Genomic DNA, 20,961 nt, shown 5'->3' on the forward strand with positions numbered 1-20,961 from the left:
AGAAGAAGAGTGCTATAAGAGAGTGGGTGGCTGGGTGAGAGGGGAACTGGAGTCAGTGGCTGCTTTGTGAAGAAAAAAGAGTCAGTGCTCTGAGGAGATGCCCAGAGAAACACCAAGAAGGTATGGAACCTTTGTGATAAGGAGACAACAGTATGGAACCCCTGTGATAAGAAGACAACAACAACACACCATTTGCTGTCTGGTTTCTCATCTTCCTAGATTTTGCACACCTTATGGAACTCCAGCTTTTGTGTCTTAATTTGACATAATGCACACCACTTTTTCTACCTTGTTTTTACCTGAATTTCACTTTCCTGAGTAGCATGTTCAAGAAAATGAGGTTGATGGATTTATTTGATTCAAGAAACTAATCCAGTTGGCCTATATTCAAGCAATTAACTAGTAAAGATGAAAAAGCATGTATTTAAGAATAAAATAGGCATGCAAGAATGGGTAAAATTCTCCTGTTACCTGGAAGGTAGTTGGGCCACATAGTCTCTGTTGTGACTTACGTAATGTTATTGATTAAATTCAGGTCAGAATTACCAGGTCTTGTAACAGTTGATGAATATGAAATTGTTTTCACTTATAAATAGGGAAATGATGGGAGATGTTTAAACCTTCAGTATGGCCTTGAACGCTGAGGGCTGCTCTGAGGGAAAATCAGGGTGAGCTGTACTAACTAAAGTGAACTGGAATACACTCCCAGCAAAGCCAATTAAATTTTGGCTCAGAGAACAGGAGGGGACTGTTATGATTTAGTGGTGAGATTGTCATAGATGCAAAACCACCAGGAGCATAAGTCTCTGCTCTCCCATCTATCAAAAACATCCTGTTGTGTGAGTTACAAGGTCCTGCTGCACTTGCTGCTGTAAAAGATTTTTCCTCCCTTTTTTTTTACAACTGGAGGAAGAATTTCTGAAAGGAAGAAACAATTAAGCTTTCCTCCAATTTGCAAGATTTGAAGCCTGGTTCTGCAGGACTGAAGTCAAGACTTGAAAGTCAAGGCTTAGATACCATGTGGCAAGATTGGGGAGGATTGGAAACTTCAGTTAGTATTGGTTATAGCCATACCAAAACAATCTGTGTTGATTTTTTTTAGAGAGATTTTAAAGAGATTTGTGGAAAATCTTTCCAAACTTGCCCATAAGTCCTCCAAGACAAAAACTTACAGTTTGTATTAATTAAACATAAATTACATTTTATTAACTCTGGAATATATTTTTTCCAAGTAATGGTAGGACTGTAGGACACTGAGAGGAACATTAGTAAAACTGATACATAGTAATTGCTTTCAAAGCAAATTGAGTTTGTAAAGGTAGATGCCAGAGTTCAGTCTGTAGAAAGTTTTTCTTGTTTCAGAAGACTCAGATATGTTACCTGATTTGCTGCAAGGTTTTGAGTGGAGGCAGGGGGACTGTCAGTAGTTTTTGTACAATAATATGGGAGTTGGCCCATTTCATTTTTGAAAATTTTTGTAGACTAAGGAGATAGTCTGTATTTTAAGTGATTCCAAACTACTGCATATCATTTTGTTAGAATAGTGGAAGTGATAGAAAAACAAAATGAATATGGAATTTAAGACCTTGAAGCCAAACACAATAAAATAAGATCCATTTAATAATATAATTCACCTCTTCAGTATAGGAAATCCTTGGTAAGCAAACCTTATCCTAGGAAAGCAAGCCTTAAATGCATAAGCATATTTTTACCATGACTTCTCAATATTTTGGAAATTGTCTACCATTTTGTCCATGTTTAGGGGTGGGGTTTTTTAAATTTTCTTTTTTCATATATCATGGATTGGAGACCCAAGCACTGTTTTGTAGAAATGAATTTTAAAAGCAGTCATGGAAGATATTTTTAAGAAATCTTGTGGTTTGGAAATGTGCATTATTTATGTAGTTTCTCTAGAATTCTGTCCACTTTGCATTCAGTATTATTTCACTCTGTGTGTTCTCTCATTTTGAAATTATACAGGAAACAAGCACTAACAAGTCCAAGTGTGATTCAGTCCCTAGGAGAGCAAAATAAGCACTAAGATAATTTATAAGTAGGTGATACTTAATTACAGCAAAAAGTTAACACCTGGTTTGGCGATTTTCTTTCTTTTGCAGCCACAAGAGATGTTTAAAAGGATGGTGGTTTACAATTCATCATTTAGATCTAACAAAAAACAAGTAAAATAACATTTTCCGTGTTTTGTGTGGTACTTCTTGTTTGACTGATCATAGATTTAAAACTTTCCTTTCTAATTCTGTTGCTCAGTTTCTAAAACAGAAGATGCAAGACAGCCCTAGTGCATGAGAACTGCTGGTCTTTGTAAGCTTTAAGTGTGTGCCTGTGGCTCCAGCTAGGCTAGGCAGAAGAAGAATGAGAATAAATCCTTCAGGATGAACCATCTGTAACTTCCTATATGGTTAAGTGCCACCTTTAAGATAGTTGAATACTGATAACTCATCTGATACTGATATTCCTAAGATTTCCTTGTTTCTTTTAGTGTCCAGCTGCAATGCTTTCAGTGGTAAAATACTTTATCAGATTAACAAATAGAGCTATCATCATAACATAATTACTGGTAGGAAATTAGAGGAACTGGTGGTGGAAAGCCTTGTTCATTCAGCCTTTCTGTATAGTGTAGGATTTTCCTGCTGCATTTTTACTTTTGTTGCTTTCCTCTGTCATAATGATAAGTTTTCATCTCTTCATCTTTAGTTGGCTGGTGGTTCAATAGATGGCTCCTTGAAGAAATGAACTTTAGGCTAAACTTCTCCACTGCTCTAAAATGTCCCAGTTTCTGTACAAAACCCTTTGGTAATGCAAGCTAAGTTACATGCATTGACATTATACGAAAAGTTGGCACGCAGTAGTGAGTTCACAGTGTGAGATTTTGACCAGTAAAACATTAAGATTAATAATAATTTTTTTCTTCTTTTAATCAGTTTCAATCTGTGTCTAGAAGGGATAACTGACTAAAAAAGATCCAGCTTTGAGATTATTTATTTGCCAGTAAATGCCAGTATGTTCTAAATATATAACAAGTGTTCTCAAAAGAGGTGGTTTTTTGAAAAGTTTGTTATTTCTAGTCATGAGTTTCTCTTTCAATTATGTGTTGTTGTTGCTTGGGGTTTGTTTGTTTGTTTGTGGTTTGTTGTTGTTATTTCTGGTCTCAATTGCTCTTGACCATTGTTGTTCGAAACCAGCGAAGCAGTATCATTAGTATAAGTGCTGGTGTTTTGGAGGTTGTTTTTTCTTTAAATAGCAACTTTGGGTTTCACCTGGAAGTCCAGACAGAGAGTTGTTTCAGTGCAATCAAATATTTTAGTGTTCCATTTTCAACTTTATGGTCAGTCCTCTGAATGTTTTTGTAAGTCAAGAAGCGATTTGATTGTTCCTAACTCTTTCACCTGAAACTTCCTGAGTGGTGGGAGGGTAGGCTTAGGACTGTGCTTTCCACTTGGTGTTCCTTGGTTCATGCATCCCTGCTTGGATATGGAGTGCACTCTCTGATCTCTGAATTTGTGGTGTCCATTTCAGGGAATATTTATTATGGTTCAGTGCATGTCTTCTTTCTGTCTTAGCAATATTTGTGCATCTTTGGATCCAGATCATATCTCTGATACATAGTGGCATGAACCCAAGGGGAGAACAGTTTAGGTTGAATATTAGGAAATGGTTTTTCACCCACAGGGTGGTTGGGCACTGGAAGAGGCTCCCAGAGGCACCAGCCTGACAGCTCAAGAAGTGTTTGGACAGTGCCTTCAGGTGCATGGTGTCACTCTGTTCAGGGCCAGGAGCTGGACTTGGTGATCCTTGTGGGCTCCTTCCAACTCAGGATATTCTGTGTTTTTATGACTTTTGCTAGCAGATTGGTTTTTAGTGATTTTTAAAATTTTATTTTGTGTATTTGTTTCTGTGGAGTTTTTTGGGTTTTTTCCTGTTTAAAGATTATTTTCCCAGGGAAACTTCTTTCAAGGGCAACATCTGTTTTTCATGAGGACAACCTGGGACAAAGAGTTCACTGACTTCCTTTAGATTACATAATGACTTAGTGACTTGGCTGAAATTGGAGTTCTTTTCTCTAAATTACTTGCTCCAAACCCATAGATATCTACTTTAGCCATGATTCCAAAAGGCAATACTAATTCAGTTATTCAAAGTATTAATTCTTTGGGTAGCTTTAATTGTAAAATATTTCTCTTACAGTTTTAGTTAAATGGTTCATTATATTAGTACACTTTGTAAATTAATGAATGGTTGATTGGAGTTTTTCCCCCAGGATGAAATTCTGCCCTTGCTGATGTCTGTGATGAAATTCCCATTTATCTGGTTAACAAATGTAATGCAGTGTAACAAACTTAATGTAAGGCAGTATACTGTTATGGGTGGAATCAGAACCAAGAAGGTTCACAGTCACATCAAATTTAGGCAATCAAAAGAGGTGATAAAAAGTATAACAGAGCAGGCATTAGTATTTTAGTATTTTCTGCTGCAACTTTGCCATTTAACTGCCAGCCCTTAAATACACCACTGGAATCTTAAGCTGTGTGTTTGGTTTACAAGTGGAAAAAGGCTTAGGTGAGTCTGGCAGTGGAATAGTCTTTGCTGTCAAATGGATCCAGTAGAAAAGAGGCAATAATGAATATATCAAGCTTGATCATGCACTGAACCACTGGTCTATGTAAGGTATTGGCTTGCCTGCCATGTCTGCAAAGGGTTGTGTGCTTCTGTGTTCCCCTGTCACCAGGCTATTGCAGCTCCCACAAGTGTGGGTGCTGGGTGCCTCAGTAAAGATTTTCTTAAGTTCTGAAGTCCTTACTTTAGCATGCAGGGTTAAGTGCAGAGCTTTCATAAATCCCCAGCACTAGCCATACAGTCTCACCCAGTAGCTACTAATTTTTCTCAAGAAACTGTGCTCCAACACCATTGACTCCTGATTGCTGGTGCAGGAACTCCCATCCTTGCAGGAAAGGTAACTCCTCCTTTCCCCTGCAGTCTTGGTCTGACAAGGGTTAAGTGCTACATTTTGTGAGTCCCCTCAAAGTTCAAAAATCTTGCTGTGCCTAACTGCAGTGTCATCTTCTGCATTTCAGACATTTCCTGACAAAGCATTTAAGTCCTCCACAGAACCATATGAGAACAAAAATCATATTGTTGTCCTGCAAATTGTCTAACAAATTGTTGTCCTGCACTTGCTTGTGGCATGGAGCCAACTCCCTGAAACTCCACATCCAGAGGGAGAGAAGGGGGCTGAAAAAGAATCCTAAAATCCAGACAATATGGAGTAGTGTTGCTGACAGGTGAATTGGAGCTTGTCATTTTCACCTGTTACCATCCAACACGTTGATAATCCCAAGAAGTGTTGCTCCAAACAGTGTGGCAGAACATATCTGCTTATGGTGCTTTCAAGATTTGTTTCAGGTGTAGAGAGGAACTGTGGGGCTGACAGGTGGTAAACTCTTCCTCAGAAATGCTCCATTATATGACCAACTCAAATTATTGATCTGTCATGAGGTTTTGAAATGTCTTCTGACTGTCAGGATGGACTCTTTGCTGTCTTTTCGGGCTTTTCTCCAGTTTCTGTCTTCTTTCATAGCTTACAGAATTACATGTTCTCTCACTAATGAATAAGATGGAATTTGTGTGTTAAGTGTGTGAGTGAGTTGCTGGTTTTGCAATTAAATATCGTTTTATTCTTAGGGCTTCCAGAAGTATGTAGAAGATTTTGATCCATATTCAATGGTAAGGAGAGAATTTAAGCATGCCTCATTGTTTAATATGAAATATGCTTGAAAAAAGCCAAATCCTTGATTTTGAGGGCTGGGAGTAGGTAAGATTCTTGCTTGTTGCTTTTCTGGGTCTTATGTATTTGTCTTTTCTGGTCATGTTGAACAGGAGTGTTCTTACAGGAAAAGGTAATGCGGTGTTCTGATCTTCCTCTAACACTATTTTAGAGGGGAGAAAGGCCCCTTTTCCTCCAGAAATTACATAGATCAGCTTAATCGTTTTGTGTTTTCAGAGTAGAAATGATTAATTGTTGTATCTTTTCACAGTTTACCCCAGACCAGATTATAGGAAAAGACGTACGGCTATTACGAATAAAAAAGGTAATTCTATGTTGTTTGATTGATATTCAACAGGTTCATGTAAGCATTTGATGTACAGCATCATTTACTGAGAAGAAGGAAAGATTAAGCCCCTGTTAATGGCAGAAATTAACAGACTTTTCTGAACTAGAACTGTTTTTTTTCATAGGAGGGATCACTGGACCTTGCAGTTGAGGGCGGAATTGATTCTCCAATTGGAAAGATAGTTGTGTCTGCCATCTACGAGGACGGTGCTGCAGACAAACATGGTGAGCAACAATGAGGAGTTTGAATGCTGCTGAAAAGTGTTCCCTTACACTGGCTGAGAATGGTTGGCTGATTTCATTGCTTGGTACTGAAAGGCTCACTTAGTTTGCCCAAGGACCCAAGTTCTGTCTCAAGTTTAAGGGCAGCCCACATGTGTTGCTAAAATTAATAGTTATGTAAAATTTGTAAAAACCAACACCTGATTCTCTGTTGTATTCTTTAGTCAAGGAATGTGTTCTCCATTATTTCACAACTTCCAATGACATTTCTAATGCTTCTACATGCAAAGCAATTACCTGACCATAGCTACACTGTGCTGCTTAGTTTTATTCTTTATGCTACTATAAATAGTAATTTGTCTAGTTAAGCAGCTGGCTGTACTCCCAAAACCCAACTAACAGCCAGAGCCTCTGAAGCCTAGCTCTTGAAGGCACAAGAACATGCTTGCCAACACATCTGGGCTTTGCACCTGGTGGGAAGTATCTGCCATCCTTTTTTTGAGAGCTCTTGTGATGACCAGGTCACCAGAGAGGGCAGTATTCCCTTATACTGTCTTTGCTGTCCTTGTCCCAGCCTGCACCTAAGTTCAAGTGAAAACATTGCTGTGAAAACATTTCAGTCATTTGATGTCCTCAGTGCGCTTTTTGGCCCTTCACTCTTTTTAGGATCTCCCATAATTAAGGCTTCCTCTTATCACCCTCTTCAAATCCAGTTCTAGTTAACTGGTTGTGCTTCATTCCAGATTGGCAAGTCAAAATCAGTTCTAAGGAACAAACACTACACATAGACTTGCAAAGAAATGACCATCATGCAAACCCTTGACAAATGCCATTTTATTCCTTCAGGAATTTAATTAATTTTGCCATTTTTATGGATTCATGGAATTTTTTGGGTTGGAAGAGACCTTACAGATGATCTAATCCCAAGCCCCTGCCGTGGGCTGGGACACCTTACTCTAGACCAGGTTGCTCAAAAGCCCCATCCAACCTGGCCATGAACATTTCCCTAGGGTTGGGGCATAGTAGTAACGTTCTGCAGTCAGTCACAGTTTGTAAGCTGTATAGCTGGATTACCCAAACAGGCAAACTAGAAAATCATATTGAACTAGTTTCTTACTGGTCATTATCAATAAGAGATTAGTTTGGCTTTGGCATGCTTAAAAATTCCTTTTGTGTTTGCCTCTAGCAAACTTCCTACAATTTTTAGTGCAGACTTTGCATCCAGTGAGAACACTTTTCATCACAGTCAGTACTGCACAAATATGGCACAGAAAAGGCCCCTAGAATTTTTTTTTTTTGCATATGTGTATTTGACACATTTGTCTTTTCCCCAGGAGGCATAGTGAAAGGGGATGAAATACTGGCTGTAAATGGCAAGATATTAATTGACAGCAAGCTGGCAGAAGCACAGGCAACTCTAGCAAAAGCTTGGAACATGGGTGGGGTAAGTAACCTGGAATACTACTTCATTCTACCTACAGAGCTCATATCAGAGCTACTTCTCTATCATGACATTGTCACATCAATACAAACAAGGTTATGAACATGAAAAGTAGTGGGTACATGAGGTACTCCCAAAGTAAGCTAAAATCTGCAGAAGATGCTGGTATGTAGTATCTCTGAAAACCATGTGTGTAATTTACTGGGAAATTTGATGGTGTTTAGCCACATGTCAAGATTGGCATTTAAACACACTACATTCTGAGTGTTTACCTTTACATGTAAAATGACTCTTTGATATTGAAAATTACTTGCAAGTTGATTGGAATTTTCTGATAATAGCTTATCTTTGATTTCTTGATGTACAAGCAACATTGCCCTTCAGCTACAGTGAGTGTTTCCACAGCAAGAACTCCTCTCATTGCTCAGAGGACCAATACAGGATGATTGTTAGAATAACTTTTTTTAAAAATGTTGTTGCAACAGTAGATTTTTCTTTAATTTCAAGATACAAATCAAACAGCTCAATCTTTAAATGGTCTTCCTATATCAGTTTTTAATACACACCTTACTTCTTCTCCCTGTGGTTTTCCAGGAATAGATTACCTCCTAGATTCTCTATCTGACATTCCATGGTGGTGCACTGGCCACCTCTAAAAGCAATATTTAGCAGCAGATGTTTGCCTCTGCTTTTCTTTTTCAGGATTGGATTGACTTAGTCATTGCAGCGTCACCTCCAAAAGAATATGATGATGAAATGTAAGTGCATAATTTTTCTCTGGGGATTAAAAGCTGAGTAACAATAGCCAGTTTGCTTTTTTGTCACACATTTTTCAATATATCTTCTTCTAATGGACTATATAACCTCCTGCATTATATGGTTGCTAATTTGATAGTCATAAGTAGCTGTCGTGTATTACAGCAGTGGTTCCCAGACTGCAAAATTGTGATTCTCAGAATTGGTTGTACGTGACTACACACTCATACTTTCAGTTTAAAGTTTGAGGATTTGGGGTTTGTTTTTTTTTTTAAGAAGTTACACTTAATTTCAGTCTGAGTCATTTACTATATTCCCATAGATCATAATTTAGGGAAACAAATCCCTGTAAACAATTCTGCATCACAACCAGACATTTAATTCTATTGTATGGTTAGGTTTTGTTGTTTTTGTTTTGTTTTTTTTATTAGATTGCAGTTATTGTTCTTGTCTAAGCAAGTGTATATAATATTTTCAAAAGAGATTAAGGGGTTTGGGTGTCTTAGCAATGCTCACAGGATCCTTGTTTTAAAGATAATCAGCACAGGTGTGAAACAGAAGAATCTACAGCTACATGTGTGTTAGAGGTATCAGGGCTATACAGCTTGCTTTACTTTGGACAGTTTCAAAAGCAAGACTCATGTTTTCTACTTTCATTGAGGGAGATTTGAAGATATCCTTACTACCAAGTAAGATGGCAGAGCAAGGTTTTGTAGTCACTGCTAACCTGGGCTCTTGCTCTATGTGGAGTACTGGAATATTAGTGGCTCTAAATCAGTTTTACTGCCTAACAGCAACTGTAGATTGATGTGAAATTTTGTTTAATACCTAATACCTGTGCATAAACTAATGGGCAAGGAATTATTTATTATTTTTGTTTTTATATTTTGTGTATTTAGCCCTACCATTCCCTCATCAGCAGTCAGTCCCAGCACACACAGAAAGGTTTTTGAAGGCAGTGCACCTGTGTACAGACAAGGGTATCTCCTGCAGCTGTAGCCACTGCAGTGTCCCTCATGGTGAATAGCACACCTGGCTTAACATGACTGGCCATTGTGAGGCTGTGTTATTTTTTCAGCATGTGCCTGCCTGTGCATTGCTTGCCATCCTTGCTTTTGTTCCTGGCATGCTGGAGCTGGAGTGTTCTTTGGGCTTTTGCCATGCCTGTGCTATTAAAATATAAGTATTTAGTTTCTACTTCATAAAGTCCCTCAGAGATCCTCTGCAGAATTGGTTTATCACCTGCCAGACTATTAAATAAATAGGCCCTTTCTAAGCAAGTAGAATTAACCTAAGGTTTTGTTCCTTATCTGTGGACCACTGCTGTGGCTTTGTGAGTTCATCAGTATATAAACAACTATAAATTATTTTCTTGTGAAGGCTTGTCCAAAGAACAAGTTTCCATTTGGATTATTCACAGTGTGTCTGTAAACAAGTATTCAAGAGTGTTTGGTTTCAGTGAAGTTTGTCACTGTTGTTTTGTCATATACCTTTACAATGGGTTTGTTCTGAAATTATCCTTGTCTCTGAAATTCAGTTTACTCTGTATGGTTTCTCTGTGGCTGTAATCACTGCAAGTACAGTCACAGATCTCTAGAATTACCAAGGTAAGATTTCTTGCTGCATGTGGGTCTTCTCAGTTATTACTTGTAATGCAAATCAAAACTACTTAAGATCCAGTTTAAAAACTGTGCTTACTAGAAAAATTAAAAGCTGCATGAGAGCTAACAGCATGTTTCTCACTATCTTATTTTTCCTCCCACAGGACATTTTTTTAAGGAAGACTACAAATCTTGAAATGGAATTTCTTCTCAGCAGAAACCCTCTGCTCAGTAAATTAATAGGAAATCACTAACCATGTGAAATGTATCTTTATTGACTGACCTGTAAATTGAACTAGAGACATCAGATTCTTCAGATAACTTGAATAATTTATTATCATTCTATAGACATAGAGCAAAACTTGTTTTGCATGATGATTTAAAAGAACTGCTGACCAGCATAGTTCAGACTGTGAGCGCTCGATCTCTTTTTGCTATTTTGAGGGGCCAAATTCTGCAAATCATCTTTCAGTTTTCCTGGAAATAGATTCGAAAATGACAAATGAAGATAGAACACAGATGTCTGTTCCCACATGCAACACTTGTGAATACACATTCACAGGCCAGTTTGGGTGTGAAAAGAATTATATTTTTACTTCCTAGATAGTGATTTTCATGGGAAAATGGGAAAGTTCACAGGTAGTTTTTGTTTTCATATTCTTGTAGCTCTCTTAATGTCCATTTTTGTGTCTCAGTTGTGAGGATTTTTTTCACCATAAAAACCCTGCTGGTAAAGAACTGGGAATACCAGGAATGCGAGCATTATAATCAAATAATTTTGATTGTGTTGCTCATACAGTATGGAGGACCTTCTGCACCAGCAGAGTAAATAACTAGCAAGTAGCTCAGATAAAATCAATATGTGCAGTCACATCCATACTCCCAAGTATTTGTATTGTTAGCAGAAATTCCTCCCTCATATAGTCACGGGTGGGAAATTTGGGTGTGATTCACAGTCTGCTGTTTTGTACCTTTGTTCTCAGTGAGCCTATATATATGACTAAACTGTGCAGGAAGCCACCAAGTGTAACTTTCTGCTCTTGGTGACTCTGTGCCTCAGATTTGAGTAAATGCCTCAAGACCATAAAATTGATGTTTTGTTAGTGCTTGGTTCCAAGTATTATTATAGTTGTAGACTTAGTAAATATATTATAGAGACACCTCATAAAAAATGTCATGGTCTTTTTCCTTTCTTGTACCTGCCAGTTTGTGCTCTGTTTTTCATGTTGTGTTTAGATTTTTCTCACCTGTTCTACTGAGAGACAGTTCATTGGCATATCATTTTCCCACTGAAGTCTTGCCTTTCCAAGGTTTGGAGCCCTCCTCCAGCATATAAAAATAACAATTAAATTCATGAGAAGTCTGTACTTATATGCAGATGCTTACTTATGTTAACTTTATTTACAGTATTCTTCCAGTATTCCAATTAATGTGTGTGGCAGGGTATATATGTTAGAATATTTAAGATGTTGGACTCTTACAGCTAATCCAGAAATAAAATTGCATTTGCCAAATGGAAGAAGTCTATTTTCCTATTTGTCTCTGGGTTTGTACATCATAGTAATAGTTAATCTGCTAAAGTACACAGACTTCTGAGTTTTTCTTCAGTAACAGACCCACTTGGAAGAGATTGCCACCCTTGTGGAACTTGTAATTCACTCTGCACAGGAGGGAATTTTCCCTTGGCTGAGCTGCAGTAATCTTTTACAGAGTTTTCTGGGGGCAAATCTGGTCATTTGAGAGCTGGCAAGCTACCACAGTTCATACAGTGTATTTTTTTGCTAGGTCTTAGCATGCATCTACCCAGGCCTATAGGCTTCCTAGCTACAAAGAAATCTAAATGCTGAATGCATCAAGATCAGCACCAGAAGGAAATTGCAGCATGATGTACTTCTCCTGCTGCTTTGGTTCCCAGTTGCCTACATACTGCAGCCATCTGGACCGCATGACAATGCATCAGAGAGATAAGAGGTGCTATCCAATGTTCTCCCAAGGGCTGCTTGGATGTTTTGTACCAGCAAACAGAGAGCCACAGTAATGCACCAGTAAAGAACTTCAGTGCCTGACTGTCCAAAACACTGTCTCAGCACACTAAGAAACATAACAAAACTTAGAGGTTAGATATCAGAAATATTTCTACTGGTGTTATTTTTTCAGAGACAGAAGGAGCACAGAAGACTGAGCTGGGAAATCTGTGGGAGTACCAGCAGTTGAGTTGTAGCCTTGCTTCTTATTCACAGAACTATGTTTCTTCTCCCCATCTCTTCTCCCCATCTACCCTGTTAACTTGATACAGCTTGGATACAGCTTAAAATGCATGAGAGGCAGTTGAGGAAATAGTTCCTGCTCAATATTCCAGGTATGTTAAGAAAGTGTTGCTTGAGAGTTTAACCTGTGTTGCTTTAGGCAATGTAAGTATGTAGTGTCAGGAGAAAAGAGCCTGTCACTTCTGAAATCTTAAAATTATCTTAAGCCATTAGCCAGGTAGTTTTTACTGTATTTCTGACTTTCATGCCCTAGAACTGTATCCCATCTTTCATTTGCCAGCTAGCTCAAGGGGTTGGAAAATGCTACAAGAAAATACATTTTTCAGGCAATTTCTCTTTCAGTTACTTTGATGTGTGTGAGCAGTGTCCCCGGTGTAAGTAATTTAAACAGGAGTGCCCATTTTGTATTGCTACTGCATTGTTCTTTAGTGGCTGTCAGTCATTACGTGTGCTTGTGCCTCAACCCTGTTCAAAAAGGCCAGCTTTGAAAAGGCAGCAGTAAGAGTAAATGGGACTTTCTCTTGCTCAGCCAATGCTGTTTCCTTTGGGAGTATGGAAACTGTGACCTGCTGCACAAAGCAGGAAGAAGTCCAAGTACTTCACTGACAGTATCACGAATGCTTCAAACCACTTTTGAGAGAAGATGGTTTTTTGTTTTTCATTTGCTGTAATCTCAGAGGGGATATGTGTAGTTTCTCAGAGCTGTTTGTTTGGTTAAGACCGCCAAACCGCACTATCTCTCTCTATGGGATAATAACCCGGAGGAAGACTTTCTCAGAACTGTTAACAACCATTCTTATTCTCTCAGGAATTTCTTGGCCACGTTGTCTTTAGCAAACCCCCCACAGCTGCTGATCTGGAGCATGAATTACACTAGAGACTCGTGACTTTCACATTGCTCTGTGAGCCTGTGCGTGCCTGCGTGCAGGCAAAAAATGTGAGACCCTATGGATCAGAACCATGGCATGTATTACAGGATAGGAAATACCATGGTTTATTACTCATATGGATATTAGCATAGGGAGGTCTTTGATCTATTTATTACTGCCATTCTGCTAATTCATAATTTAGCCACTATTTATCATGTGGCCATGGTATCTTTTAGAAATTGTGCATACATTTCAGAGAAGCTAGGGGTTTTTTTTTAAAAGTGCACTATTCGCAAACAAATGTGCAACATAAGGAGGGGTGTATGCATGTACACACAACAGTAAGATTTTTTTTTAAAATCAACTTAATCTGGGGAGCACACATGTACAAACAATCTTAGCACTTCACAAATATGAGACATAACCTCTGAATATATATAATTTGTTATAATTCCTCTCACCATAAAAAAAGAGTGAAAAATTATGACTTTGTGTCAAAGGATGCCTATCAGGTTGTAAGGAGCTTGACACACAATCGTTGATAAATGTCCTCGTGTTTGCTTCTGCTGTATGTTGACCCTGATTAAGTGTGGTCAGATTTTGGGTAGCTGCGTGGAATTCTTAGCCATCTTTCATCACAGAAAAATCCCCCTGGGATCTCTGTTGATAAGAACGGACACCTTTACACCATTTAAGGACCAGGTCTAGTGGAGAAAAGCCAGTGTCTTAAATGTGTGTTACCCTTAGGATTATAAATCAGTGGGTCTCTTGTACTCAAGTGATGATAAGCTAATAAGTGCTTGATCCTCATACTGAGTTTGACCTTCAGTGTTTTTCTGCTGTCTGCCAATTTTATCTTTTGCCATTGTCCTTGATCTCACAAGGGTTCTGCTTTTATGACTGATGGAAATTTCTTGAACAGATTTCAAAATTGTTTTTCGGCAGGCTTGAGCTCTGGGGTGGTTCCAGGTGGAAATTCACAGATCATGCAAACTTTTTTAAGGACATTGACTAGGATGCTTGCTTTCCTTCTTCCTAGGGAAGGCATCCAAAGGTTTGCTTCTGCTGGAATTCTTCTTCCTCTATCACTAGGTTCACATTTGATGTGTTACTGAAGGACACAGATAATATCACAACACTTTTGTGAAATTCAGGGTCTACTTATATTTAAAGCAAGGTAACTCGGACTACTTTTGGTCTCTGCTGAAATCATCCAGGATGAAAGAGGAAGCAGAGACAGACATAGCAAAAGCAATCTATAAAATTTCTGTTCTCTAGAAGGGAAGTTTTTGAAATGTGAAGTTTCAGAGGTTCACTGCTTACAGTTCTCCAAACTGTGATGATGGATGCATACCATAATACCAATGATTAGTGCAAAAGCCACTGGAAGGAAGTTTTAAGGAATTAATTTTGAATAAGTAAGCTGCAGACTGACAGCTCTTGGATATGCAAGCCTGAATGGCTGTTGTTGAACTCAAAATGTCTATGTGGAAAAAAGGGAGTCTGATGTCCTGCAGAGAGCTACATCATGATTCACAAAACCTGCTGCATGATTAGCAATGGGTATCCCTTGCACACCTGCACTGTGTTTGATGATGTTTGGCACTTAGCAATCGTAGACTAGAACAAGCAAAGCACTTAAGTACATGCTTAAATTTAAGCATATGAGCTAATCCCATTGACATAGGTTGAGTTCAGTAATCCTCCTCAGGCTGGATTTTGCTGGATGGAGGCCTGAAGTCAAAATCTGAAGGCAATTGATGCCTTAGTCCTGGACGTGTTTAGTATGGGAACTTATTAATGATCAAATTCTAGTATTCATACTGAATTTTAGTTCCCCCTCATTTTCTCAAATAATCTTCAAAGGTTATTCCTCCCACCAGCTCCAACTGCCCATTTTCTTGGCTTGTCCTCATCTTATCTTTTCTCACCATTTCTCTTCTAAACATCAGTAAAGCTCATTAGTCTTCAATAGCTATAACAGATTTTGTTTATATGGTGCTTAGAGTAAAGTTTGGGAGAAGGAGGCTGAGACTCTCCCAACATAAACTGGGCAAGATAGAAATCAGCATTTTGAGGACAAGGACTTTTCTAAACAGTAAGGATGTGAGAGGGAAAGTTGCTAATGGTTATTCTTTATGCAAAGCCAAACACACACATGTAAAACCAAGAGAGTTTCAAAATACTTTTTCTGAAATTTTGTTCTCTTTTCTCTGCCTTTCCCCTAAGCAGTTCTGTGTGCTTTAGCACTGGGACCCCATGTTCATGTTGGCAACAGCCTGAGGCTCTTAAGGATTAATGCCACTTAACAGACAGCAAAGAACACCAGCTATAAAACATTTTTAGAAATACTCCAGAGAAAATTAAGCTTTGACAAAAATCTTGTAATAGGGATTTCCCCGACAGGGTGAAATAACTTTTCAGGGTTATCCTTTGAAACAAAGTAGATTATAAGTTTGCAAATATCAATATTTTTGTTATTCTTTCTCCCCCCCAGTACAAAATGTGGGATTTTCAGAGTGGAGACACCCATTAACAGTTTTTAATTACCAGCAACTCCAGCCTCAAGGAAGGACAGAGGGAAAGAAAGAGAAATGCCTGTTCCCATTTTGACTATTCACAAAGAATTGTGGTGAAGCAGATGTCTGAATGTTATTAACCTGCTAGGACAGAAGAAATTGCATACTCTTCCTCAGTGGAAATCAGGCAGCTCCATCTTAATGCAAAAGAGTGACATGAACAGCAATAATCCAGACTGAGAGGACACAAAAGTCTTTTCTCCAACTAATGCATAAATTTCTCATCAGTCATTTCAGAATTTGCAGGTGGGTGCAACATAATTTATAATGTTGTTTTTCTTCTTGGAGAATTTGATTGCAACAAATTTCTGTTAACACTCATAGGGCTGATTGAAACAGAGGTGGTGGGCATATTTTGTGGTTGGATGATTCACAGGGGAAAGTAAATTGTGTGTATTAAGTTGCCATTAACTTGCAGTGATTTGTCCCATATTGTACTGCTGCAGGAAAGCTGTGTTTCTTTATTGTCAGCTGTGACAATATTCACATTTCTTTACCTCTAGCCAGACAAACAGATGCAGAGATGGGTTTTTATTTTCTATTATGCCACTGAAGTACACCAGGAATAGTATAACTTCTCAAGGATAAAGATACCTGGTATTGCCTTTTCTAATGGTGTCTTTAAACCCATGTGTATCTGCTTAAAAAGATGTTTAAAATACCACAGTAAAAACAGATGGGGGAAAGTGGCTAGATTTATAAATGACACAAAGGGACAAAATACTTACCCCTTTTTGTACTAGGACAAGTAAGTGACTTTTATAAAATGAACATCACCATATTTTCCTAAGTAGATAGCATCTGATATGAAATCCTCAAGTATTCTGTCTTTAATAATGATGTGGTCTCTTAACCACAGGGCAGTGATCACTATAGCCAGCTGTGGAAGAGAGAGGAGCTTTTATCTACTTGTAGCACAATCCTTTCCTTACCTTAGTCCTTATATCTTGAGCCTTCATTGCCCAAACTACAAACAAATGGGGAAATGGCAAGTTGTTTTTTTATGATGTGGTGAAAAGAACAGTCAAGTCAGAACTTCAGATCAGTTTGTTAAAGAAGACATAGCCAGTTCCAGGCCTGGGAAAATGTAAGAAGCAATCTTACTTTTTCTGCCCAGTTGCTGGGAGCATGTCCTGAGGATGTGTCCCTGGCACACACGAGAGAATCATCCCTTGTCAGTGCTCTCCAGCTGGATGTGGTTGCTCTTGTCTCCACTGCGTTGCTGTTTCACTGCAGATGAAAAACAGACAGCTGAGAGTTGCACGTGAGAAACCTCCATGGCTGAGCCTCAGCACTTGACATTGCCCTTCACGTTTGGGCTGCCAAAATGCAGACGTGCAGAACGTCCACTGGCTCGTATTGCTGCCTTATCACAGGAGACAAATATAGCCTGGGGAAAGCATGCTGAGAAAGGCTACCTACAGCCGTGAGAGAAAGAGAGGAATGGGAATAATTCCTTGTGGGAGGGCAGATCAGAGTGTGGGAATTATGTCCTACATAGATGGTTCTGACACATCCCCTTGCAGTGTCAGGTGGGCAGCCAAGGGTGTTTATGCCAGCACGTGGCTGCCCAGGTACCTACTGGGACCTGTGACTTAGGCTGAGAAGTACCTGAGGCTGTTTTAGGATGAGTCTCTACCCAAAGAGACTCTGCAAACCCTCCACAAACTAATTTCTGTGAAGAGAGGCATTTCTATCTACTATGTTTTACAAACTGGTCTCATGGGCTATTTATTTGAAAAACTATAGAACCTACACAGTGTTCTTTCATGTTACTGGTCAATTCTCATTATATCCTCAGCAGGATTTCAGATCTATCAATCACAGTTGTGTTTACAGTTTTTGCACACTACAAATTGACTGCTGCACTCACTAGTCAGCATTGTTTTCATATTTAATGCTACAGACTTAGACTGTGCAATATATGCTGTTAGGAAAAGAAAACATTCAGCTCTGAGAATTTTTTTTTTTTTTCAGAAAATCTACAACAAAAGAATATGGCATCTCTTTTAAGAGGAGATTTACAATACAAAACATTTTCTTCAGCCTTGTGGTATCGCCAGTCAGGAAAAATGAATACATGTCCTGAGGGGAAAACTACTTCTGAAGAAAACAGGAATTATTCTCTTTATAACCATTATCAGGAACACAAGGAACTTTCCCAACTTTTTTTTGTTACCTGACAGTGTAGATTTTTTTCTTTTATTATATGATTTTTCATAATAGGCACATCATATTCCTACCAATAGCTCATACTTTCTTCAGAGCTGTTCTAATAGAGAGATCTGCAGCTGATTTACATCCTGCACTGATGTGGGTACCTAGAATTTTTTGCTACCACTCATATCATAATAGTGCATGTAAGTGCCAGTCAGTGTCAGATTCCTGATATGTCTTAAACATTGTTCCACTGCTAAATATTCTTGTTTTCAGAGACAGAATAATTCTCCATAGGAATAAAAGCAGAATCTCAGAATTGCTAGTTTGGAAAAGATCTCTCAGGTCATCAAGTCCAACCCTTAACCCAGCACTGCCAAGTCCACCACTGAACCATGTCCCTAAGTGCCACATCTAAATGGCTTTTGAATAACTCCAGGGATGCAGACTCAACCACTTCCCTGGACAGCCTATTCCAGGGCCTGAAATCCCTTTTGGTGAAGAAATGTTTCCTAATATCCCATCTAAACTTTCCCTGGCACAACTTTTGGCCATTTTCTCTCATCCTATTATTTATTACTGGAAGAAGATCAACCCCACCTGGCTCCAGCCTCTTTCCAGGCAGTTGCAGAGAAGGGTGAGGTCTCCCCTGAGCCTCCTTTTCTCCAGGCCGAACACCCCCACCTCCCTCAGCCTCTCCTCACAGGATTTGTGCTCCAGACCCTCCACCAGCCCCATTTCCCTTCTCTGGACTCACTCCAGCCCCTCAATGTCTTTCTTGCAGTGAGGGGCCCACAACTGGACACAGGATTCAAGGTGTGGCCTCACCAGCACAGGGGGACAATCCCGGCCTGGTCCTGCTGGCCGCACTATGGCTGATCCAGGCCAGGATGCCCTGGGCCTTCTTGGCCCCTGGGCCCTGCTGGCTCATGTCCAGCTGCTGTCAGCAGCACCCCCAGGTCGTTTTCTGCCCAGCAGGGTCCCAGCCCCTGTGCCCCAGCCTGTGGCCCTGTCTGGGGCTGTTGTGCCCCAAGGACAGGCCCCGGCCCTTGGCCTGGCTGACCCTCACCCAGCCGGCCTCAGCCATCGATGCGGCCTGTCCAGATCCCTCTGCAGAGCCTTCCTGCCCTCCAGCAGATCAGCACTGCCAGCCAGCCTGGTGTGTCTGCAGCTGACCAAGGCTGCCTCCATCCCCTCATCCACAGAATTTATAAAGATTTTGAACAGGACTGGGCCCACGAAGCCCTGGGGAGCACCACTGGCACCGGATGGTGACAGGTGATGGAATCCACTCACCCCCAGTCTCTGGGCTCGGCCATCCAGACAGTTTTTTACCCAGTGAAGAGTACACCCGCCCTCTCCATGGGAAACCAGTTCTCCAGGAAAATGCTGGTGTCAAAAGCCTTTCCTAAAGTCCAGATTGGAAACATGAAGAGCCTTTCCCTCATATGCCAATCAGGTCATTTTGTCACAAAAGGAAATCAGGTTGGTCAAGCAGGACCCGCCTTTCATGAACCCCTGTCTGATCCTCTGGTTGCCCAGTTTGTACCATATGATGGCACAAAGGTCTTGTTTCTATCATTTGCTCTTTAAAAAGGCAACTTGTTAATGCACACATTAAAGCTAAGCTGAATATTCACTACTCCTACTCACCCACTACTTCAGCCACTTAAGGAATTCAGGTTGTAAGAGTAGAGTATGTTTAAAATATCAGGGCACGATCAGTGATCAGTCCCTGAGGTGACTCCTCTGTGAGTCAGAGTGTGAGGGACTGGTGGCATTTGCATGAACAGCTGAGACACTCCATGACCCTGAATCCTAAGGACAACCTATTTGCTGTCCAGAGGCTGGAAGCCTGGCCTGTCTCAGCAAAGCCTGTTTCCTGTGTGCTAATGTGACTGCCATGGTGCTATTTTCTGTTATTTGCATTTGCTCCCTTAGAGGGGGAGTTTGGAATTTTCCCTCTTTTCTTTGGCTAAAAACACTTATTAAATGTGATCTAAACTTTTAAATAGTTTTAGCCCCCTTGACTCTGTGTTATTTTGCTCAGTTTAAGGGGATTTTTGAAGGTTTGGTACTCAGTCTTATTTATTGTTGTTACAAATTTTAAACTTTCCTATACAAATATATAGACTATGTTAAAAAAATATTCTTCTCTTGCTGTGAAGAGAATAATGCAATGAAAGAGAATAATGAAGTGAAAAATAATGCCAAATTTCAATACTGGAGTGGGTTGTACAGCTATTTCTTACTTTTTGCCTTTTTACAAAAGCGACTCAATTCCTCCTAAGTACTGACAGTATAAAGAATAGTTACCCAGAGCAGAGCATCTGTGGCTGGTTTGAGGGCTGAGGCTGTGGACATCTGCCCTAAGTGAGGATATTCAGGAATTACTGCTGCCAGGAAAAAGTGTCATAGACAATTTAATTTTCTGCAGTGCTTCACACCTAAAAATTCAGGTTCAGCACTTTAATGTACAAGAAACAGCACTATACTACTCCAAGAGGTAATGAGCTTCAGGTTCAAATCTTCATGAAAATAGGAAAAAGATAGAAAAAAATACTACTGGCTGTAAGTTCAATTACTAAACTATTAAATTAATTTTCTTTATATTTTTTATGGGTATTGATTGTTTTAACTCCCTTGAGTCTCTGAAAATCCCAAATGTAGTCTGCACGTGGGCTGAACTCAAGAGAAATGTCTCCTGAAATAGGCCTTTTAAAATTAATTAGGTATGTGATAAATTGCAACAGGGAATTAGCAGTATTTGCTATGCAGGACCAAACCTTTTGTGCATACTCACATTTTGGGTTTTCTTATGAATCTGTAATATGATTTTTTGTCATTATTTTAAGAGCTAGAATAAATGCTACATTGTAATCTATTAAAAAAGAAGTAGAAGAAAATCTGAAGTGCAAAACCTCATTAAAGTACAGCAA

At 39.4% G+C, this 20,961-nt stretch overlaps 1 protein-coding gene across 3 annotated transcripts in view; it reads left to right on the plus strand.

Annotated features, from left to right (window-relative positions):
* Positions 1–11,672, plus strand: part of USH1C (USH1 protein network component harmonin) — a 47,611-nt gene extending 35,939 nt beyond the window's left edge. Inside the window, exons 16-21 of one of the 3 annotated variants that reach the window (XM_071427856.1) lie at positions 5,701–5,742; positions 6,054–6,107; positions 6,256–6,355; positions 7,687–7,796; positions 8,496–8,551; positions 10,315–11,672. In XM_071427856.1, the coding sequence (XP_071283957.1) occupies positions 5,701–5,742; positions 6,054–6,107; positions 6,256–6,355; positions 7,687–7,796; positions 8,496–8,551; positions 10,315–10,327 (375 nt within the window). In that variant the 3' untranslated portion in view covers positions 10,328–11,672. The other 2 variants (XM_071427854.1, XM_071427855.1) reach the window with 2 other exon arrangements.
* Positions 11,673–20,961: the final 9,289 nt, after the last annotated feature.

This window comes from Agelaius tricolor, unplaced genomic scaffold, assembly GCF_023055355.1.
Source record: "Agelaius tricolor isolate 1412-34295 unplaced genomic scaffold, bAgeTri1.0.p SCAF_5, whole genome shotgun sequence".
NCBI lineage: Eukaryota > Metazoa > Chordata > Aves > Passeriformes > Icteridae > Agelaius > Agelaius tricolor.